Genomic DNA, 22,518 nt, shown 5'->3' on the forward strand with positions numbered 1-22,518 from the left:
TGAAGAGTAGCCCCCATGCACCGCAACTAAAGCCCACGTGCAGCAACGAAGAACCAACGCAGAAAAAAATAAATAAATAAATAAATAAATAGTTTACCATGCAAGGAAGGAAGAAGGACATTCTAGGAAGAGCAGATCACAGAGGAATGAGTAAGCAAGCATTGCTTGTTTTGGAATGGCCAGGTGAGAATGGAGTATGGAGTTTGTGGAGAAAGCTTAATGTTACAAAATTCTGGGGGGAAGGTGGGTGTGGGCTAGATTCTGAAAGGCCACGTATGTCATTCCAAAGACTTGTGTTTTAGGGACTTCCTTGGTGGTCCAGCAGTTAATACTCTGTGCTCCCAGTGCAGGGGGCCTGGGTTCCATCCTGGTCAGGGAACTAGATCCCGCATGCCACAACTTAAAAAAAAAAAAAGAACCCACACGCTGCAGTGAAGATCCTGCACGCAGCAACTAAGACCTAGCGCAGCCAAATGAATAACTAAATAACTAAATAAATATTTAAAACAAAAAACAAAAAAACGAAAGAATTTGGGTTTTAAAGGCTGCTTGAAGGTTGAAGGTATTTTTTGTTTTTTGGTTTGTTTGGACAGTTTTTAGTTGTACCTTTAGGAAGGGTTTTGAAAAGAAGAAAGATCATCAGACTTGAGAATATTTAAATATGTTAAGTCGGTAAGTTTGAAATTATGAAAATATACAGGGAAGTGGAAATATGCAGGCTTTCATTGGATTTTATTATGAAACTTTTATCGAAAATTTCAGTATACAGGATAGAACTCTAATATATTGATAATACTTATCACCTAAACAGTTAATGGTATTCAAATGCAAGACTTCTGATACATTGTAGATCTTGCCATAAAATCTTAGCATCATCAAATTTTAGAGCTAGAAAGAACTTAGATATTTAGTCACTTTATAGCTTCAAGGAATGGAGGGGTAGTCTTTTTTTTTTTTTTTTTTTTTTTTTTTTTTTTTTTTTTGCGGTACGCGGGCCTCTCACTGTCGTGGCCTCTCCCGTTGCGGAGCACAGGCTCCAGACGCACAGGCTCAGTGACCATGGCTCACGGGCCCAGCCGCTCTGCGGCATATGGGATCTTCCTGGACCAGGGCATGAACCCATGTCCCCTGCATCAGCAGGTGGACTCTCAACCACTGCGCCACCAGGGAAGCCCAAGGGCTAGTCATTTTTAAAGGTACATCATCATTATTACATTTTTTTTTACTCATATTCATCAGATTTGGACAGTTAAAATTACTAATTGTAGTGGATGCTATGTATACACTACCCAAATCCCCACTTCAGGACTGAAGGACTTCATTTTCTTAGTTAGTGGGAGTGTTGCTGGGGTTGTCAGACTTCCCTGGGAATTGCTGTTGGCTGAAGAGAGCCACTCACCCAAGCTCACATCCCCTTCCTTGGAGTAGCCTGCATTCAAAGACTAGTCCATTAAAGACCTGGCTCCCATGTGCCACCATAGGACAACCTTGAAGAGCCCTCCCAGCTTCAGAGCTCCCTGTGGGGTCATCTGAGGCCTTCGTTGTGATACATCCCAGCCTAATTTGTTCTTCTGCCCCTTCCTTCCTCACCTGATAAACTTTCAGCACACTGACCTCTCTCCCAAGAGTTTCACTGCCTAGGAACCTGACTTCCAACAATGATGAACTTTAAAACTTCTTTGATTTGTAACAGATTTGTAAAGTTTAAAGCAGCGGTCTCCAACCCTTTTGGCACCAGGGACCGGCTTCAGGGAGGACAGTTTTTCCACGGTTGGGGGCAGGGGGGAATGGTTCAGATGGTAATGCGAGTGATGGGGAGTGATGGGGAGCGGCAGATGAAGCTTTGCTCGCTCGCTGATCACCTCTTGCTTTGTGGCCAGGTTCCTAGCAGGCTGTGAACCCCTGCTTCAAAGGATTTAACATCTACCAGTTTTTCATGTTTATGAGAAATATTCAGGTAAATGTTGAAAGAGTCACGTAATAATATAATGAAAGAAAAGGATCAATTTGTATAGTGCCAAACATACAGAAAAAAACTCTTATTAGAAAGAACATGTTTTGTAATGGAACAAAAAGGAACCTTCTCAAACATGTTGAACAAAGATCTTGGCATTTAATTGACCTCTCCCCGCCCAATCATTCATTACTAGTGTTTCTGCAGTTTCATTTTTATCACCTTTTGTAAATTAAAGGCCACCCGCTGCCCGCCCCGCTTTGAGATCAGGCTCACACGTTTTTATTGACTTTTTTTTTTGTTTATTGGCCTTGCCATGTGGCATCTTAGTTCCCTGACCAGGAATTGAACCCATGCCCCCTGCAGTGGAAGCATGGAGTCTTAACCACTGGACCACCAGGGAAGTCCCTTTATTGACTTCTCTTGAGAAAATTTAAAATCTGGACAAAGAATTTTTTTCTTTTTTGGTCATACTGTAGAAAATGGAAACGTATGACGTATATTTGAAACAAATTGAGTCAGATTGAGTCTATAAAAAAAGAGCCTTGCCCTTATGGTGCAGGAGAGATTTGCATAGCAGAAGAATCCAAGACTGCATTTCTGAACAAAATATTTGAAGTTTTTATGTCTGCAACATTTGAGAGTGCCTTTCCAAGACCAAGTGTGCCACTTGTCATCATTCATTGAAATGTTTTGTCATTGCTTAAGTTACTGTCCTCTCTTGGATTCAGGAGTTTCACAGCAATGTGATCTGGCTGGCAACAAAATTCTTTTTGCTGCTAATAAAGCTTTTTTTTTTCCCCCTCTCTCTTCTTTTTCTGTATTTCTTTCTGTGTGACTGTCTGTATTTAGGTGGTCAGTACAGTTATTTAGGCCATTTGGAAAGGAATGGCTGATGAAAAGTACATTATCTTATTCAGTAGTGATTGCTGAGGAAATCGGCTTTAGAATCAGTAACATAAGTGAACCTAGAAACTTCTTATTTAAGAATTCTACTTTTTTGAGTATTTTAAGATAACCAGTTAGTACTATTTTTTTAAAGTTCCTTTAGTAATGATTTTAAGAAAATCTCAATGAATATAATTATTATATTTTAGCAAGTGAAATTTTTCATTTTTATTCTTTTCCTCCTTTTGCCTTAGAGCTTTAATATAAGTATCTGGTAACCTTTAATTTTGCTAATCAGTTTTGATGTGGGTCCATTTGTTGGGAAGCAAATTTAAGCTGTGATGGAAAGCATATTTTATTGAGTTAGTATGTAGAAATGTATCTTATATGATATCCCTTCTGTTTCATGTTGCTTACATTATCAGTAAAAGCAGAAAACTGCTTTCTCTCTTTTGTAGGATACCACATATTTGACAGCTGTGGAGTTCTATACTGATTTTTTCCCCTCTTTCCAGATACTTTTCCGTATATACCATATATCTGAGTATCATAAGATTTATTTCTTTTTGTGAATTCCTTGACTGTTTAATACTCTGGTTTCCAAGAATGCTTCTTGGAGAAATGGTATGATTGTTTTAATTATTAACCGTGACCTGCCTGTGTGCATTTTTTGCTTTCTGATAGTGACGTTAGGATTTGTTTATATGAGACTTGGCTAATTTTCCCTGATCCTGAAGTGTCATCTCATCAACAACAAATAAGGCTTATAAAAAATTACTTGCATTATCTGAGGTTTTTGATTAGGCATTCCTTGTTGCTGTAATAGAAGCATTACCAGGAGAAGGAATTCTGGACGAGTGGTGGTAAATACAGAATGTTTTGATTCTGATCAGTGCTCTTTTTGTGCCTGTTAGAATTATATAATGCTTTTTTTGGTCAAATGACAAAATTAAGCCATTGAGATAGTTTAATTCCTTAAACCATTTTCTACTTTTTTCAGTTTTCATTTTACTGAAATTATTTTCATTGGGATTTCTTTTCCATGTAAGCTTTAGAATGAGGAATTGATTTTGTAGTCTCTCTGTTGCTGTTCACATCTAGTTTGTCCCTGTCAGATTTTAACCTTTTGTAGCTTTTGTAGGTTTTATTTTATGATCATTATTATTGCCAGGTCCAGTGTTCACAAGATCGTTTTTTAGTCATTCACTAAGTTTTGCTAAGCATTTTAGCCATTATTGGTTTTATTTTTTCTTGTGTCCTCTCTCCGCACTTCTTAAACTTAATTTCCCCCAGTCATCTGGTCAGGATATTAGTGGGGTTAAACACAATCACTGTACAAAGGAGAATAAAAGATCTTGTTTCAGAAGCAGTTAAGGCATAATTTACTTGGTAGTCTGCATGTCAGCATAACATTTATAGTATGGTCCACTTTTACCAATGGTATTCTGAAGTGAATGAATTACCAGTGGCTTTGTTCGAAGTTGGAATCAGTTATGTATTTAGAAGAGTTTGCCAAAACTAATCATATCTTTGTTTGCTTATACTAAGGAGTTGTGCCTATCCCTTGTATGGAGAAAGGGGCAAGCTGATTTGAGACCTACTTACAGTTTGCTTATTTATTTTGGTGCTGTGGGTCTCTCTTTCAAACTTAGGCTGCTTTGTAATTCTTGATGCTGTCAGTTATTCTTCTCAGGGGTAAGGATAAAGTGCGTGGCAACCAGTCCAAGTGCTACCTTTGGTCTATTAATACTGTAAAGTAGTGATTTGAATGTCTATGTTAAATCTGTTTAATAGAAGGAACGTTTTATGGCTAAAAAGTATGTTTACTGAGAAGAACATAACTTTTGAAATGGTTTTTTTTTTTATGTCAGAATTAAAGCCCTTTTCTAGGGCTTTAAGATTTTTTTCCCTTAAGTTAAACCTAAATTTGGTTTAAAATTTATTTAAATAATTGATTTTGTTAGGTGTGATAATGGCATTGCGATTACATAAGAAAATGTACTTTGTAGTGATATATACTGATGTATTTAGAGGTTTGCTGGGATTTGCTTTGAAATACTTAAGAACAAAAGATGGGTAGATGAAGCAAATGTGGCATAATCTAGATAATTATTGAATCTGGTATACATAGGTATATGAAGATTAATTATACTACTTTCTGACTTTATGGAACTACTATAATAAAAAGTTTCACCAGGCTAAGAGCATTAAAAAAATCTGATATTAAATATCTTAGCAAATTTCTTGCCAATATTTATGTATTCCCAGAAATTCCCAGAATGACTGTTGTGGTAATCTAAAATGAAATTTTAGTCTCAAATTATAATTGGGTGATTTGGGGATGGGAAAAGTGAAGGAGAGGGAGAATAAAAAAGGAATTAGTAACTTCTATTAAAGTGAAGAGTAAAAATGAAATTTAGTCTTTAGTATTTTTAGGGTCAGTATAGCATCATTTAGTATTATTTAAACAGGGCACATAATATCAAATTCATTTAGTTAGAAGACAACTTGTATTGATATTATGTAAAGGAAGATAATTCCTGTGATATATTGCAGATTAAGAATTCAAGGCAGTGCAGTGGGAAAACTTTTTGTCATGAACTATAAATTTTTAAGGTCTGAAGATGTGTTTTGAGCAAGTCTTTTTGTACTTGAGTGTGAAACTATAGCGAACATGATGTAAGCTAAAGCAAATTAAACCTTTCCCCAAATACTACCCAGTTTTTATAGTACAGTCTGCCAGTAAGTGATGCACTTCCGCTTGACTAAGATTGCCCATCCATTTTACTTTCTAGTATAAGATGTATATTTACAATTTTAAAAGTGTTATCTGACATTTCTTAGTTTTGCAGGGAGGAGTTTCCTTAGGGACATGTAGTAAGTATATGGCTAACACTTACCCCAGCTCTAAGAAGCCTCTGAACTTCTTTGTTCCTGTATCACTGGAGCTGCCTTTGTTGTGAGGTGTAAAGAGAACCCTCTGGGATGCTTTTGAGGGTTAGGATACTTAGCTGAGTACATAAAACAAGTTTGCCTATAGGCATCTTTAATGATAGATTAAAATTTCAAATATTTGTGTTGAGGAATGGTTGGGCAATCCAGTAGGTAATATGAGACCACATAGTGGAAGTTCTTAGGAACTCATTGGTGGTGGAATTATGAATCAATAAGTGATAATTTTTGTGTTTTCTAACCTATTTTCAGTTCTTAGTATTAGGCATAGTCTCCTAAAATCTCGTAGAAGAATACACAGATGTGGAGGGTGTAAGTCCTTTAAAGATGTTTGGTACCTCCCGGGAGGTTTTGATTGACATGACTGGTGAAAAGAAAATCAGTGATGGAATGAAGGCCAGAAGAGGTAATCCTTACTTATCACTTAGCTTGTACAGTTTGCAAATCATTAGGGCTTATAAAATGATGACATTCAAATTATGTCATTCTTCATTTATTAGTTACATTATTCCCATAAAGAGAAACTTCTCATCTGTGATTTGGTTATTTGGTGGTTTAGCTTATATATAGGTAAGGTAAATCAGAATAAATACTTGCTTCTTGCTCTTTATTTACCAGTTTTCAAACTAATGAGCTGGTTCACTAGCGTCTGATTTTTTTCCCTTTTTTTAAATGAACTCTAGAGATTTGAACATTTTAGGTGTGCTTTATATTCCATTGCATTTATGCATGCTCAGATTTTCTCATCTTTGGTCACTGGAAACCTCTGAGGTTTGCTCCTGAGTCCCTTTAATGTTATCCGGATCTTTGATAGTTTCCTTGCTTTCCGGCATAAGAAGGTAATCAAAACTCATCTCGTCTAACTTATGCCACAGATCTAGAATCAGCCATTTGTCCAAGAAGCTCTGATTCCTTTGAGTAAGAAATTGTTTTTCAACATGGTTATCTGAGTTCATTGCCACTGTTGCCACGCCTTTTCAGTGTATAATATGTACTTTTAAGATGAAAACATGAGTTCATACTGATAAATCCAATTGAAATTCAGGACTACAGGATTTTTTACTTTTCACATCTTATGACTTCCTTCCTCCTACTAAAAAAAATATCTAGATTCTCAAGGACATCAGCATTTACTTTATCCTACAATTAGACACTAACACTTTATAATAACTATCAACACTACCACCAATAAATGTAATTTCTGAAAACAAAACAAGGATGTAACGTTAGAGTCAATTTTCTGTTTTAAAGTCATTTGAAGTAGTTAACTGAATAGTTATACCATCAATTTGATAAGAAATTACAGTTTTGGTACATTTTACTTTTGATCTGTAGGAATTTCCTTTAAATTTTTTAGTTTTGTTATATAATTATGTAAAATATTTACATGGTTTAAAAGTTAAATGCTACCAAACAGATTAAACCTAGAATAGTGAAATGCTGTCCCTTTTCACTTTGTTCAATCTCTCCTTCCCAGTAGATAACGTATTTCTTTTTAACCTTACGGTTTATCCTTTTAAGCGTGTACACATCTCTCTGTATGTATTAATATCCCCTACAGCCTTCCTTAGATTAAGTCAAGGGTACTTTAAGGGATTCCTGTATTGGGTAGAAAGAAGGTTGGACTCTGTAACTACTGGGGCCTTGTCTTAAGGCGTTTTTATTTGTTTATTTTTAGAGTTGTACAAGCATCAGCACGATATGATGTTAGAACATTTTAATCACCCCCAAAAGTTCCATTGTGCCCATTTACAATTAACCCATGCTCCTGCCCCCAGACCTAGGCAATCACTATTTCTGCTTTTCTGTCATTTTTAGACATTTTATATAAATGGGATAATACAATAATGTACTCTTTTGCATCTGGCTTTTCACTTAACACAGTGTTTCTGCACTTCATCATGATTTGGCTTGTACCAATAGTTCTTTTAATTGCTGAGCAGTATTCTTTTGTATGAATATACTACATTTTGTTTATTCACTAGTTGATGGACATTTGGATTGTTTTTGTCTGAGTAATGCTGCTATGCATATTCACAAACATCTCTTTATATGGATGTATATTTTCATTTGTCTTCAAATAGGCTCCTAGGAGTAGAGTTGCTGGTTTGTATGGTAAATGTTTAACTTTTAAAAAAAATAAATTTATTTATTTTTGGCTGCATTGCGTCTTTGTTGCTGTGCGTGGGCTTTCTCTGGTTGTGGCGAGCGGGGGCTACTCTTTGTTGCGATGCATGGGCTTCTCATTGCGGTGGCTTCTCTTGTTGTGGAGCACGGGCTCTAGGCACGCAGGCTTCAGTAGTTGTGGCACCCAGGCTCAGTAGTTATGGCTCACGGGCTTAGTTGCTCTGCGGCACGTGGGATCTTCCCGGACCAGGGCTCAAACCAGTGTCCCCTGCATTGGTAGGCGTATTCTTAACCACTGCGCCACCAGGGAAGCCCTGTTTAACTTTCAAAGAAACTACCAAACTGTTTCCCAGTGTGATTTTCCATTTTCTGTTCCCACCAGTAATATAGAAGGGTTCTGATTTCTCCACATTTTTGCCAACTCTTGGTATTATCCCTCATTTTGAGTTTATCCGTACTAGTAGGTGTGTAGCAGTATGCCATAGTTTCACTTTCCTTAATAACTAATTATACTGGCATATTTTCATGTGCTTATTATATATTTTCTTTGGTGGAATGTTTATTCAAATCTTTTGTTCAATTTTTAAATTGAGTTGTCTTTTTATTGATTTGCATAAAGTGTTTTTAATGTATCATGTTGTAAGCCCTTTATCAGATATACAGTTTGCAAATATTTTTTCTCAGTCCATGGATTATCTTCTCATTTTCTTAATGGTGACTTTTGAAGCACAAGTTTTTTATTTTGTGAATATCCATTTTACAATTTTCTTCCCCTTTTGTGCATTTGATGATGCATCTAATACTGCCCAGCCCAAAGTCATGGTTTTTTCCTGCATTTTGCTTTGCTTCTGAATTTTAGCTCTTAGATTTGTATGTGTATGATCTACTTTGAGTTACTATTTGTGTATATTGTATATGTTTATTTTTTGGCATTGGGATATCAAAGTGTCTCACACAGTGTGTTGAAAATACTCTTTTCCCCTGTTGAATTATTTGGACAATCTTGTCAAATAGATCAGTTGACCATAAATGTAAATTTCTTTCTGGACTCTCTATTCTGATCCATTGATTTATGTACCTGTCCTTTTGCTATTACCATACTGTCTTGATTACTATGGTTATGGAAGATTGTAAAGTTAGTAGTGTAAGTCCTCCAACTTTTTTGTTCTTTTTCAACATTGTTTTGGCTGTCCCAGGTCCTCTGTGATTCCATATGAATTTTGGAATCATTCTGTTAATTTCTTAAAAAAGAAAAAGCCACGTGGGATTCTCAAAGGGATTATATTGAATTTATAGATCAACTTAGGGGAAAATTGCCATCTTGTGTGAGGCCTCTCTGTCTAACCTGAGCTTGTGTAACCTCAGGCTAGTAAGAGCTGAGCCGTTTGTCCTCCCCAACTGGCCAGCTTCTGACAAGTCACTTCCAGTGATAATGCCTCCATGTTTATGTATTGTCTTCTGTACTAAGTGGAATGAGTCCCCTTCCATCACAGCAGCTTCCGGTTCTCACAGGGTAACACTGATAGAGCTGGGTGGTAGGGTAGAACCTGGGTAGCCCCGGAACAGAACACCACAGATTCCCACTGTCCTTACCTGAAATCAGTTTTTCAAACATAAATGCTTCTCACATGGTTTTATGTCTTTGGCTGTGAAAACGACTCTTCGTCAAAAATTTTCAGGTTTATAGTTGCTTTTAAGGGAGAGGGTTTGCTGATTTCACTAGCTATAACCAGAAGTACTTTCTGTCCCAGTCTTAAATTATGTAATGTATATAAGAAAACAGGTGCTGCTTTGAGTTAATTACTATTTGTCCTGAATTGGGAACCAATGAGCAGTTGCTTCTTTGGGGAGCTAGTTGTTTTCTCCTTTTTAATTCATATGTATAGATCATTTATAGTTTAGGAGTTATATCAAGTTGGGGGATCACTTTCACTTTTATACTATATTGCTATACTTTGGATACTTGTGGTTCATGACCACGGTCATTGTGTATTCTGTCAGAAGACTTTGAGCCCAGTATTATACTCTGTTTTTTAATAAATGAATATAGTTCTTTTCCATCATAACTATATTTTGGTCTTCTCTTAGTTTATGACTGGTATATACAATGAAATGGTTTGAAATTGTACTTTTTTCTGTGAAGATGCCATTGTACTGAATGATTAATGCCCTCAAAGGATGTTTAATGGGGACAGGGACTAACTCTCTCTTGCTCTTATCTTTTTCCCATGTCTAACACAAAATAAACAGTATGACTGTGCTCAGTATGTTGTGGCATTACCAACAGTTGGGTTAGGTTGAGGTCCCAAGAGTTTTAAGCCTAGTTTGTGCTTTTAGTGACTGATCACCACCTCTTTCTAGCCTTTGGAGAAGAGAATAAGAAAGTGGACCAGAACATACTGATTTGGGGGAGAAATGCAGACTGAGGAAGATTCTGTTTGAGATAAAGGAATGGGGAATATGGCATGGAAGTGAAGTGAGCTATTGAGTATTTTTCTGTTTCCTGTAAGTTACATGTTTTGTTATCTGGTCTGGTGAGTTTAATCCATCTTAACTTTAATAGATTACTTATAATCTCAACTTCAGTATATGAAATTATAAATTTATTTTACTAAAATCTTTGCTTTCCTCCTTTTTCCTTCTTAGGACATTTGCTACAAGATCCTATTGCACCCACCAACTCCACCTGCCAACACTATGTCTGCAAAAGTTGTAAAGGCAAGAAAATGATGATGAAGCCTTCATGTAGCTGGTGCAAAGACTATGAGCAGTTTGAGGAAAACAAGCAGTTAAGCATCCTAGTGAACTGCTACAAAAAACTCTGTGAATATATAACACAGACTACATTGGCACGGGATATAATAGAAGCAGTCGACTGTTCTTCTGATATTTTGGCTTTGCTTAATGATGGATCATTGTTTTGTGAGGAGACGGAAAAACCCTCAGATTCATCCTTTACTTTGTGTTTGACACATTCCCCTTTACCTTCGACCTCAGAACCCACAACTGATCCTCAAGCTAGTTTATCTCCAGTATCTGAAAGCACCCTCAGCATTGCTATTGGCAGTTCTGTTATCAATGGTTTGCCTACTTATAATGGGCTTTCAATAGATAGATTTGGTATAAATATTCCTTCACCTGAACATTCAAATACAATTGATGTATGTAACACTGTTGACATAAAAACTGAGGATCTGTCTGACAGTTTGCCACCTGTCTGTGACACGGTAGCCACTGACTTATGCTCCACAGGCATTGATATTTGCAGTTTCAGTGAAGATATAAAACCTGGTGACTCTTTGTTACTGAGTGTTGAGGAAGTACTCCGCAGCTTAGAAACTGTTTCAAACACAGAAGTCTGTTGCCCTAATTTGCAGCCCAATTTGGAAGCCACTGTATCCAATGGACCTTTTCTGCAGCTTTCTTCCCAGTCTCTTAGCCATAATGTTTTTATGTCCACCAGTCCTGCACTTCATGGGTTATCATGTACAGCAGCAACTCCGAAGGTAGCAAAATTGAATAGAAAACGATCCAGATCAGAAAGCGACAGTGAGAAAGTTCAGCCACTTCCAATTTCTACCATTATCCGAGGCCCAACACTGGGGGCATCTGCTCCTGTGACAGTGAAACGGGAGAGCAAAATTTCTCTTCAACCTATAGCAACTGTTCCCAATGGAGGCACAACACCCAAAATCAGCAAAACTGTACTTTTATCTGCTAAAAGCATGAAAAAGAGTCATGAACATGGATCCAAGAAATCTCACTCTAAAACCAAGCCAGGTATTCTTAAAAAAGACAAAACAGTAAAGGAAAAGATTCCTAGTCATCATTTTATGCCAGGAAGTCCTACCAAGACTGTGTATAAAAAACCCCAGGAAAAGAAAGGGTGTAAATGTGGGCGTGCTACTCAAAATCCAAGTGTTCTTACATGCCGCGGCCAACGCTGCCCTTGCTACTCTAACCGCAAAGCCTGCTTAGATTGTATATGTCGTGGCTGCCAAAACTCCTATATGGCCAATGGGGAGAAGAAGCTGGAGGCATTTGCTGTGCCAGAAAAGGCCTTGGAGCAGACCAGGCTCACTTTGGGCATTAACGTGACTAGCATTGCTGTGCGCAATGCTAGTACCAGCACCAGTGTAATTAATGTCACAGGGTCCCCAGTAACAACGTTTTTAGCTGCCAGTACACATGATGATAAAAGTTTGGATGAAGCTATAGACATGAGATTCGACTGTTAAATCAGTGGGTCTTTAAACCTACCTCTGGTAGGGAAATAGCTACAGTTTTACGGCAGCTATGGTTTTGTTGGTTTAACTTGCCGGAGCTCCTGCATATAGATCACTTGTATCAAGTGTTTTCATTGCTAAGTTATATGTGTTAGTGTCGGGGAAATAGTTTGCAGATAATGGAGGAGTAACCCTACAACTATATGTCCTTAGTTCTTACAGAACCTCATAGTTTGAGAACAAATGCTGATGCAACTGATTTATACAAAACGAACTTTGGCAAGGAAAATAACATTAACCTCACTGTTTCTGGTCATGCTTTGTGCATAATCAAAGTTTATGATTAAATGTAAGGAAGTGGTATCTAGTCAGTCCATAAAGATTGTGCTCATATTTTGTGAAAAAGTAACCATTAGTTTGTTCAGGAGACTCAGTGCTACCTTCAGATGCCATTGATGTTTCTCCTGTTGAAAAGCTGATGTGTCCAGCTCAACCTTTGTGCTGACATAATACCATTTCTAATCATGAAAATTGGCTACTGGTGTATGTAGCAGTTCTTAAATCAGCAGTATTATGAAAGAAAAATTGCCCCTCATTAGAATGTTGAAGAAATCTTTTAAAAGTGAACAAACTGAAATTCTGTCAGACTGCAGATGTTTTTAGCTGTTTATGCCACAAAACTCTTCTGAGTTGATCCCCATTTTTAGTTAAGTCTGACTCATTTCTAGGGAAAAAAATCCTTCACTTTGAGCAATGTTCTAATAAGATAAATGAAGTGGAGAAGAACAGTTCTATTCTGAAGGTAATTGAATTTAGACTATGGTATGTGACAGAAATTTTTAAAAAATTATTTAAATGTTTTATTTAGAAATTGGGATTTATTTAAAATAATTTTAGAATAATGCTCCAAAAGTTACTCAGATTTATGCATTATACCTATTGCCATTGGCCACTTCAAAGTGATTTTCGTTTCCTCTGTTTGCCACAGACTTTATTTTGAATATGCTTTTTTCTTTCTTTCCTTTTTTTTTTTTTTTTTTTAGGGTGCTATTCATTGTGGAGACTTCTTTATAGAGGCCTAATAAAAATGCCTTTTTATGAAGCCTGTGCGTTTAGTTGGGTTTGAAGCTGGGAGGATATTCTTTAGAATACTCTTTTGCATGTAAAGCACAAACTATGTTTCAGTTTAAATGCACTTCTTCCCTGTAATTTTTATGGGGGAGATAAGTGAGTCACAACATTCTGTTGAAGGGAAATCTAGTCAGTTGCTTGAAAGAGCACAGCCCAAATAAAACAAGGACTGACTAGGTTGTAAAGAAATGACCTTATGATTTAAAAGAAGAGTTGCTGCTTTGACAGTGCTTATTTAAAGAAAAATACTGCTGGAAAATTTTCAGTTTCTACTACGTTCACCACCTCTCCTGAGATCTGACATATGTTGAAGTTATGTTTTGATTTGGCACACAGCATGTTCAATGATGGTTACTCACCTAGTACAAGACATGGAGAAGAAACCTTTGGACACAGAGCAGATGACACCTTCTGTTTTGTAGTGTATCCTGGTGTCATTTTCTGTGAATGTGGTCAGGTAGAGTTGTTTTTGTTGTTGTTGTTGGGTTTTTTTTTTTTTTTTTTGTCTCTTTTGGTGGGTGGGGGTGGGCTAAAGCCATAGGAAGAAAAATGTGATGTATGTGTCCAGTATGTACTATTTTGTTTTTGTTTTGCGAGAAGAGTTGAACTATTTTTGATAACAAGAGTAAATGGTGGAAAATGCTTCTTAGTTGTCTTGTCTTTATTTGCTTTCCAAGTTTCGGAATTTTATTTAATTCCTCTAAGTGTTAGCAGTGTCTTATGAAACATGTATTTGCCTAAAGTTTGTAACAATTTTGTGTTGGACGCAGATGCCCTGCTATATAAACTTGTAAATCTGTTCTTTATTCACTAATGATCACTGCAAAAATGACTAGAAATGAGATTGTACACATGGATGATTAGGATAAATTTTGCAAATCTCCCAAATTTTCCTAATATTATGATTTTAAAATTCCTTGAGTACTTTATTGATTCCCAAGTTTGATAATCTTAGTTTTGTGTTTTTTGATGCATGGGAGGTTGGCAATATAGATAAAGTGAAAATCATTAGTATGTGAGGGCCTTGATTGTTATGTAATATTGCCAATGATGAATTCAGGTTTTTTTTAGCACAAGTTTCTCTTTTTTATGCTGGTATTCTCACTGCCACACTTTTGGAAACCTGTATTACACCTTAAATCTATCAATAAATGTTAGTTTTGTAATTCTATGTTGTAGAATACTGAGGAGTTTGGGATAGCACGCTCTGAATGGCCTGTATTATATGCATTTGGGGAAGAGTATTAATTACAGTGCCTTGATTTTTGCGTTGTTTTTCTTTATACCGTGAGTTATTTTAGGAATGCTGACCAATGGCTAACAAGGGATGATTGAGAAATTATTACTGAAGTAACTGGATTTACTTCAACAGGATTTAAAACCACCAAAACAATAACAGCATTTAATATGACTCATCTTCACTTGTTCTTTTGAGTCCTTGTAATTACCATAAATGATCCAATGATCTTTCACCTTAGGTGACAGAAGTTTTAAAGCTGACAGTTTTAGAGCTAATCTTTTTGATTAGTTTCCATAGGTCTACATCTCTAAGCAGAGATGTAATACAGTTCTAGGATAAAGAATTCCTTCACTGTGTTCTTAGTTTTCTTAAAATAACTCGTTGGTGACCTCGCTGAAGAAAAGTAAAAGTTTAACAACCGATGAAAAGTAAAATTTCTTTTCCCGTATCATAGGCAACAAATATAAAATGCTTTAGAAAATACTAAGTTCAAAGTATAGAATGGGAATCTAATGTGTGGATGGTACTTTAATTTTTCTCCCTTATTTTTAAAAAATTAAGTTTTAGGTATCCAAATAACAATTACACATTCTTTTAAAAGAATATACTATATATAAGGCTTAAAGTCTCCTTTGATCCCTGTGAACTTCTCACTTCCAAACCCAAATTCCTATCCCCAGAGGAAATCACTTTTCATTATGAGGTGTTATCCTTCCAGATCTTTCTTAAAGTGAATTTTTTTTTTAAATTTTATTTATTTATAGCTGTGTTGGGTCTTCGTTTCTGCGCGAGGGCCTTCTCTAGTTGTGGCAAGTGGGGGCCATTCTTCATCACGGTGCGCAGGCCTCTCACTATCGCGGCCTCTCCCGTTGCGGAGCACAGGCTCCAGACACGCAGGCTCAGTAATTGTGGCTCACGGGCCCAGCCGCACCGCGGCATGTGGGATCCTCCCAAACCAGGGCTCGAACCTGTGTCCCCTGCATTGGCAGGCAGACTCTCAACCACTGCGCCACCAGGGAAGCCCCCAGATCTTTCTTTATAAAGTTTTCCCAGGGGTTCAAAGAGTTATTCTCTTTGAAACTCAAGTTTGTTTCTAATGCTACTCTTTCAAACATAAAAATGAATTGCAAGTGTGATTAAAACCAAAAGTGTGTAGTGATTATCTTAGTTCATATTTGACAACTTTTTATTTAGTTTTGCAAAAAGGGAAAAACAAAAACAAAAGTTAAATCATGCAGGCTTCTCCACCCAAACACACCATAACATTTCCAAAAGTTGAGCAAATGACTTCTCTCATTTGATCAATCTAGAGTTTTATAAACACTTTGAACAGTACACAATGACATAGATAAGATGCAGGGAAAATATACAGAATTTCATTAGTTTGATTACCTTGGCAATGTTATGCTATGAAACTCATTTTTCATTGACTAGCATTAAGATCATACCCTCAATTTAACTTTTATCATCAAGAGTCTTGGATATTGTAATAACTTGAAATGTCCAGTTGGGCAGTAATGATTATATTCTGCATGATCTTTACCAGAAAGTCAAATATATACTATCATCTTAGTTCCTCAGAATTCACATTTCTTACATTCAATACTAAGAAGGGAGTACAGTGAAACACATTCTTATGTCTGAAAATGTGATACTTTGGGTAACCTAAATTAAAAGCACTATCTTAAGTGGAATGATATTGTTAGCTGTACTTTTATAGTAACTGTAGACTTCTTTTGAAACCAGTTATTGACCAAAGTGAAAGAGGACTTCAGTAAGTAGAAACAAGGTCAAGTACAGCTATGTAGTAAAAAAACCAAAATCAAATGTATATTGGAAAACTGAATTTTTGCTGAGTCTTAGAAATAGTTTAGATCATTATGGCTAATAAAACCTTTAAACCATATCTGGCTTCTAACAAAATTTACCTTTTTAGCATTTTTATCTGAAAATGTAAAGTTGCTTTTGTTCCCTGGTAAAGGTTGGATGGGATAGACGGTAAATTTCATGTACCACATAAACACTTTTAATCCTAATAATTTACCAGTGTGTTTAGATTATTTTTTGTAGTGTTTCCAAAAAATTTAGTCACTTTTAAGCTTTTATTTCTTCTTTGTGAACTGTTAGAAACTAACTTTTAATACTTTCTGTAATAGTTAAATGGAAGGTCAGTTCTGATCATGAAGGTAAAATAACAGGAAACTGGGAGGATACTGACAGGAAGGATTGCTAACTCTATTAATAACTATACTAGTTGATGGTGCATTTCCTAAATTCTCCTTTTCTCCACTTTTTGCCTACCACAGCCCAAGGTTTGATTGTTTCAAAGTCTGGCCATCACACCAGCAAGGGAACCAATGTGGGGTGCAAAGGAAGCTACTCTGACATTTAGGACTTGAGGTTAAAACAAAAAATCCAGGAGAAAACTTGATGACTTTGACAGAAGTGGATATTAAAAAGTTTCTTGGGGGTTTCTTTTATAGTGTCAAATTTCCATCCTTTTTAATAGTTTATTTTCAATTTTATCTTCAACAGTATTGCGGGGCTTGGCTGCATTGTGGCTTGCTGAAAAATGTATTCTGTGTTGACCACATCTACCACTATAGTAAACATGAAGTTGCTTTCCTTTATGGGTGGCATCACTGTTTTCTTCCATTTTTGTGATAAATACTGAAGTGGATGCAATATTTGAAATAGTTTCTTTTCAACATGAAGTTAAGGAATAATGTTTAGATTGAGGCCTTTACTGTTGGCCTAGTCTAATATTTAGTGATGAATATGTCTAGTAAGAATTTTCATATATAATTATTTAAGTCTTCAAGTAGGTCTTCTGATATGAAGTATAGATGGGACATCAACTAATTTTTAGATTAATCACTCAATAATTCTCTACAAATGTTAGATGAGTTAAAAGGAAACTTCCCCCCCCCCCCCCAAGTGTGAGTCATATTCTGTACGTGTCTTCAGTTAACAAGTTTTTCTTCAGATTTTATATAAGATCCACAGTCAGGATGGGGAGGGATTATTTAGAGCTTGCCAGCAAGGTTGGAAGGCCCAGTGGTTACAATACCTGAGGATGTAAAGTGACTAGCAGTTTGGCAGGTCATTGTGAAATTAGATTAAGTTCAAGATCTTTGAACTCCAGTACACATACAATTAAAAGAAGTCTCTGAGATGTTTTGGCAGTGCTTTTATGACCAGGGCTAATTCAGTTCTGGAGGCCCTGACTGCTTTTTCAAGTTCCAGAATTTTTTGACTCAAGTTTTCTGCAAGTGAAGGCTTCTTCTGGGCTCCATAGGAGCCCTGATGGGCCTCAGGGATGCTGGACAACAGAGGCAACTCCTGCTTTTGTGCAGAGAACTGTGCTTGGCACTGTCCCCAAGAGATCCTTGGTACATTCAGGGGTGAAGAGTGCTGATTCACAGACGTTGGAAGGTGATGTATATCTTACTTGCTTCTGAGGAAAAGCTCTGTAAGAGGTTTGAGGCAAATTGGAGGAGTCTCCCAAACTGGGTATGTGTATCCAGAGCTATTGCTCAAAAACGTTAAAAAAAATTCCTAGTGCTGCAGATAACGCACTTGCAGAAATGAAAGCCTTTAAAAAGCAATATGCAAACTACAGCATCTCTTCACAAGAAAAAAACATTTAAAATACATATCTCCCTTTCATGTAGACATTGGCAGCTATTCTTCATCCACCGACTGAAGCTTTCCACATTTCTCTGAAAGGCTTGAGGTCACTATTTTGCCTTTGTTTCCAATTTCAGAGGGAGAGGCAGGTTCCTCTGTTTCATAATCTTCAAAGGAGCTGAAAGAACAGCAAAAGTGAGTTACTGATTTTTTTAAAAGAAAGTTTTAATGTTTGGGTAGAAGTCAGTATAGCAAACTAGAGACAAGACCAGCTAGCAGAAATACCCTGAGTTGCTAAATGGTAGCTGTGAACAACTGAGCCACCCTGGAGGGGACAGTGCTCTGGAACAGAAAACACATTCTTCTCCCTTCCCTGTTACTTATGTTGAAAACGGGCTGAATCAAGCCTTCCCTAGAGGCTTTGATGGGAATGAGAGCATTATGGATGAAGCTAGGTTAGGGAGGGTATGAGGTCTGGAAAGTATGAATTTTACATGAATGCTTTCATTGAAGTGGCTTCCATGCGGAGTGGGGAACTTTCTCTCAAACAGTTTTATAGCTTCCATGGCTTCCAAGAAGTACGTTGAAGATGTATATCTGTGTGTACATAGAGCAGATTAAAGTCCACTCATGGGTTTCCCTCCATTCTTTGCAGAACTCCACAGCATATTCCCTCTTTAGAGGTTACTTGTATTTCCTGAGTTCCATATCCTCCAGGCCACCCCTCCTGGCTATTCCAGGTAGGGATGACAAAATATTTTATCTCAGAATGATGGCTGCTTCATCTGTGCAGAAATTTCTGGATATATAGTCCTTTTATTAAAAAAGGTTCCAAGACTGCCTGGTGATGAAAAATATGCTGAGGCAGGAATACCTAGTAGGTGGCACCTATTCATAGAGAGTAGAGAATATTACATTTTTATTAAAAAGCTTATCTGATGTTTGGAAAACGTTGCCCTGAGTACCATTTATGATCCTGTCAGAAATTAACTTAACTGTCATTTTGCAAAAATATTCCATACTTAATTTCTGTTTCTACTCCTCCCCCATCTCCTTGAGGCCTCAATAGTTATACGCCAGTTATGGTGTATGTTGAATAAGGAGGCAATAAGGAGAGTAAGTTTGCTTTAATGCAACTGAAGCAGGGTTGATGGTAGAGGCTTCATTTCTGGGCGGAAAAACTCTCAAAGGAAAGTTAATTCTAGAAATGCAGTGTCAGACACTGGCTGCTTATTTCCTGTCAGAATGGAAGGCATTTTCTTCCTTTTGGTAACCTAACTTGCTGTCTGTGAGCTCTCAATGCAGATCTGGGAATGAATTAAAGAGTGAAGTCTGAACTGAGACTCATTCACAGTAACTATTTGAGCTCCTGTTGCTAAGCATGAGCCAAATGCTAGGGATACAATGGTGAAAAAGACCGACCAGCCCCTTCCTCACAAAGCTTGTAGCCTAATGGAGGTCATCTGGAATAGTGGCTAAGTGGTTTAGCCTTAGAGCATGGACTTTGGAAGTTGAGTTCTAATCTCAGGTCACTTAATATGACTTTGGGCATGTAACTTAACCCCCCTGCATCAGCCTCCTCGACTAATAGCAGTTCCTACCCCTTATAAGGGTTGAAGAGAGATTAGGTGAGAGGGCCTACACATCATAAACTCTTGGAAAATATCACATATTATTCTCGTGATGGAGAAGTGCTGGGGCTTACTGAAGCAGGATGGTGACACCTCATCCTATACTGGGGGGCAGGGTCACAATTTTTTTTTGTAATTTGTGAATAAAAAATCTTTTACAAAAGAGTATGTATTTTTCCCCCACTGTAGCCTCATACAGAAATGGGATTTCCAGCAATGGATTTGATCCAATCTAGTACCTAAAAGTATTCCAATGCTTTGTGGGTTGGATGTAGTAGAATGTCACCTGCATTTCTTTTGTACTTTCAAGGCACCAAGAGCAGTAATATACACAGAGACTTTGGAGGAATCTTAAGTTGGAGGGAGCTCATTCAGAACCTCTTGTCAGTGCCCTGGTGAGTCCTTTTACCCTAACTCAGTAGTTCTCAGCTGGCGGTGCTTCCCCCCACTCCGGGGGGCTTTTGGCAGTGTCTGGAGCCATATTTGATTGTCCCAACTGGGTAGGTCCTATTGGCATCTAGTGGGTAGAGTCCAGGTGTGCTGCTAAACATCTTACAGTGTGACAGAAAGTGCCTCACAACAGAATTACCCAGCTTAAAATATCAGTGCTGTTGTTGAGAAACCCTGCTCTAACTCTTGCCCCATTACGGTTAGTGCATCCCAGCATTCTGGACTAAGCTCTTCTCATTTTGTACTTCCCTGTGCAATCAGTCTTTCTATGGCTTTATCCACCACTTGTTCACCTGTGGTTTCTAAATGTACATGTCTAGCCTCAACCTCTTTCTAAGTTGGAGACTGCCACATATCCAGCTGTCTATTATGTGGCTCTTCCCATATGGCAGCGTGTACAAACCTGGACTCGTCCTTCCCATACCCCTGGTTCTCCCTATTTTAGCAAATAGCACCATAATCTACCTACTCAAAGCCATAAACCTTGTTATTCCAAGCTCCTCTTCCTGCCTTTCCCCTTCCCTCTTCAAATCCAGCCACTCTCTCTTACCACTTTCAATACCACATGGATGCAGTCCTGCTTCTTCCTCTCCATTGCCGCTGATTTAGTTCAGGATGCTATACTTTCTTGCTTGGATTATTGCAATAGTTTTCTAACACTTGGTCTTCTTGCCTTCGCTTCTATCACATACCCTTTGCTTTTGCCATACCAGACTGTTTACAGTGTCAGAATAGGTCTTGGGACCTAATGCCACGGTACAATACCTGTTTTTCAGTGGCCTGCAGTGCCCTTCCCCCTTTGGTTAACTTGTGCTCATCTTTTAATCTGAGATGTCATTTAAAAGGTTCTTGATTCCCAGTGCCTGAGCTTCCACCATCTCTTATTTAGATGTCTGTAATGGCCTCCTTATTTGTCTTCCTGCCTCTATTGCCCCTCTACCAATGTAGCAGAGTAATCTTCAAAAAACGCAAGTGGGGTTACACTACTACCTTGTTTAACTTTTTTCAGTTTCTCCCCTAGGCCCTGCATGATATGGCCCCTGCTAATCTTTCCAGCCACATTTCCCTCTGTTGCTCACTATACTCCAGCTACACTGGCCTTTTAAAATGTCCTCAACACAGTTTCCTGCCTCAGAGCCATTGCTTATATTTTTCCCTCTGCCTAGAACATTTTTGCTCCCTGCTTTTTGCATAACTTTCCTTCTCAAATTTTAGGTTCTCATCACCTCCCTAGGAGATTCTTCTTCCCTCAGCATCCTAAGTTGCAAGCCTCTCTCCATTATCGGTTTACCCTGTTTATTTCTTTCATAACTGTATAATTAAATAAATGTCATCCCTACTCAACTGTAAAGTGTCCATTTTATAACTCACTAATTTTCTTGGGCTATATAGTCTAGTGCCTGGTGCTAGGTGCTTAAAATGTACTGTTGAATGAAAAATGATGTCCTAATGCTTTTGTAAAACTGTGTGTTGAGTTGTTGGGGAAGGCTGCAGTCAGTAAAATGGTGAGGGTGCAGAAGTCACCTTGAAGTCACTAAAGTCAGAACTGCAAGAGCCTTAATCTTTATCCTGCTCTCCAGGAATTCCTGAGGGAGAGAGAATGTTTACTGATTCCTTCTAAATGACCAATTCCAGGTTTACTCGTAGGTCACTGGGATTCCTCTGGGCTCAAATGAAATTATTTTATGAGGTATTCTCTGTTAATTGGCCATTTTTAAATGAGTAGAGTGGTCAGAGCTTTAAAGCAGAACTCATAGAGTTCACAAACAGTTCACTAAGAAACCCTAGATATCAAATTGAGAACAAATTCTTTAACTTAGTAGTAACATAGTAGCAACTACTAGTAACTTCATAGTTAGCATAAGGGAAAATGATGGTTCATATACTTTTGCAATTTGCAAAATATCAAATATCATATTTTTGCTAGCAATATGATAGCCTTTAGAAATCTGTTTCCCTAAGTAAGTTTCCCCTTTCAGATGAGCAATTTCTGGGCAAAAGTATTAGGACTAGTTCTGCAGATTCCTGGGATGGAAGTATAATAGCTGGAATGAGCAGAAATAATGACTGACACATATGTGGTCTGACAAAGAATTTGTATGCAGTTTCAGGGTGGTGTCTGGGAGTTGTGGTTTGATTCCACTTCTGGGATTCTGACTACAGGGGCAAAGGGATAGAGTATTTGATTCAGGGCTTATCTGAGGAAATCTAAGATATATGCTGGCTATATGTATAAAATAAACTGTTAAATAGTTCTCTGAATTGGAGTCTATAACACTTTAGAAATAG

At 37.5% G+C, this 22,518-nt stretch overlaps 2 protein-coding genes across 6 annotated transcripts in view; one reads left to right on the plus strand and one right to left on the minus strand.

Moving 5' to 3' along the window:
- The window catches only part of MSL2 (MSL complex subunit 2), a 36,248-nt gene extending 21,804 nt beyond the window's left edge, over positions 1–14,444 (plus strand). Inside the window, exon 2 of the mRNA XM_033855368.2 lies at positions 10,568–14,444. Coding sequence (XP_033711259.1) covers positions 10,568–12,159 — 1,592 coding nt within the window. The 3' untranslated portion in view covers positions 12,160–14,444. The remainder of the gene's footprint in view (positions 1–10,567) is intronic.
- The window catches only part of PPP2R3A (protein phosphatase 2 regulatory subunit B''alpha), a 224,484-nt gene continuing 215,722 nt past the window's right edge, over positions 13,757–22,518 (minus strand). For all 5 annotated transcript variants that reach the window (XM_019934215.3, XM_019934213.3, XM_073803800.1 and 2 more), the window contains one exon: positions 13,757–18,326. In XM_019934215.3, coding sequence (XP_019789774.1) covers positions 18,203–18,326 — 124 coding nt within the window. In that variant the 3' untranslated portion in view covers positions 13,757–18,202. The remainder of the gene's footprint in view (positions 18,327–22,518) is intronic.

Source organism: Tursiops truncatus, chromosome 4 (assembly GCF_011762595.2).
Source record: "Tursiops truncatus isolate mTurTru1 chromosome 4, mTurTru1.mat.Y, whole genome shotgun sequence".
NCBI lineage: Eukaryota > Metazoa > Chordata > Mammalia > Artiodactyla > Delphinidae > Tursiops > Tursiops truncatus.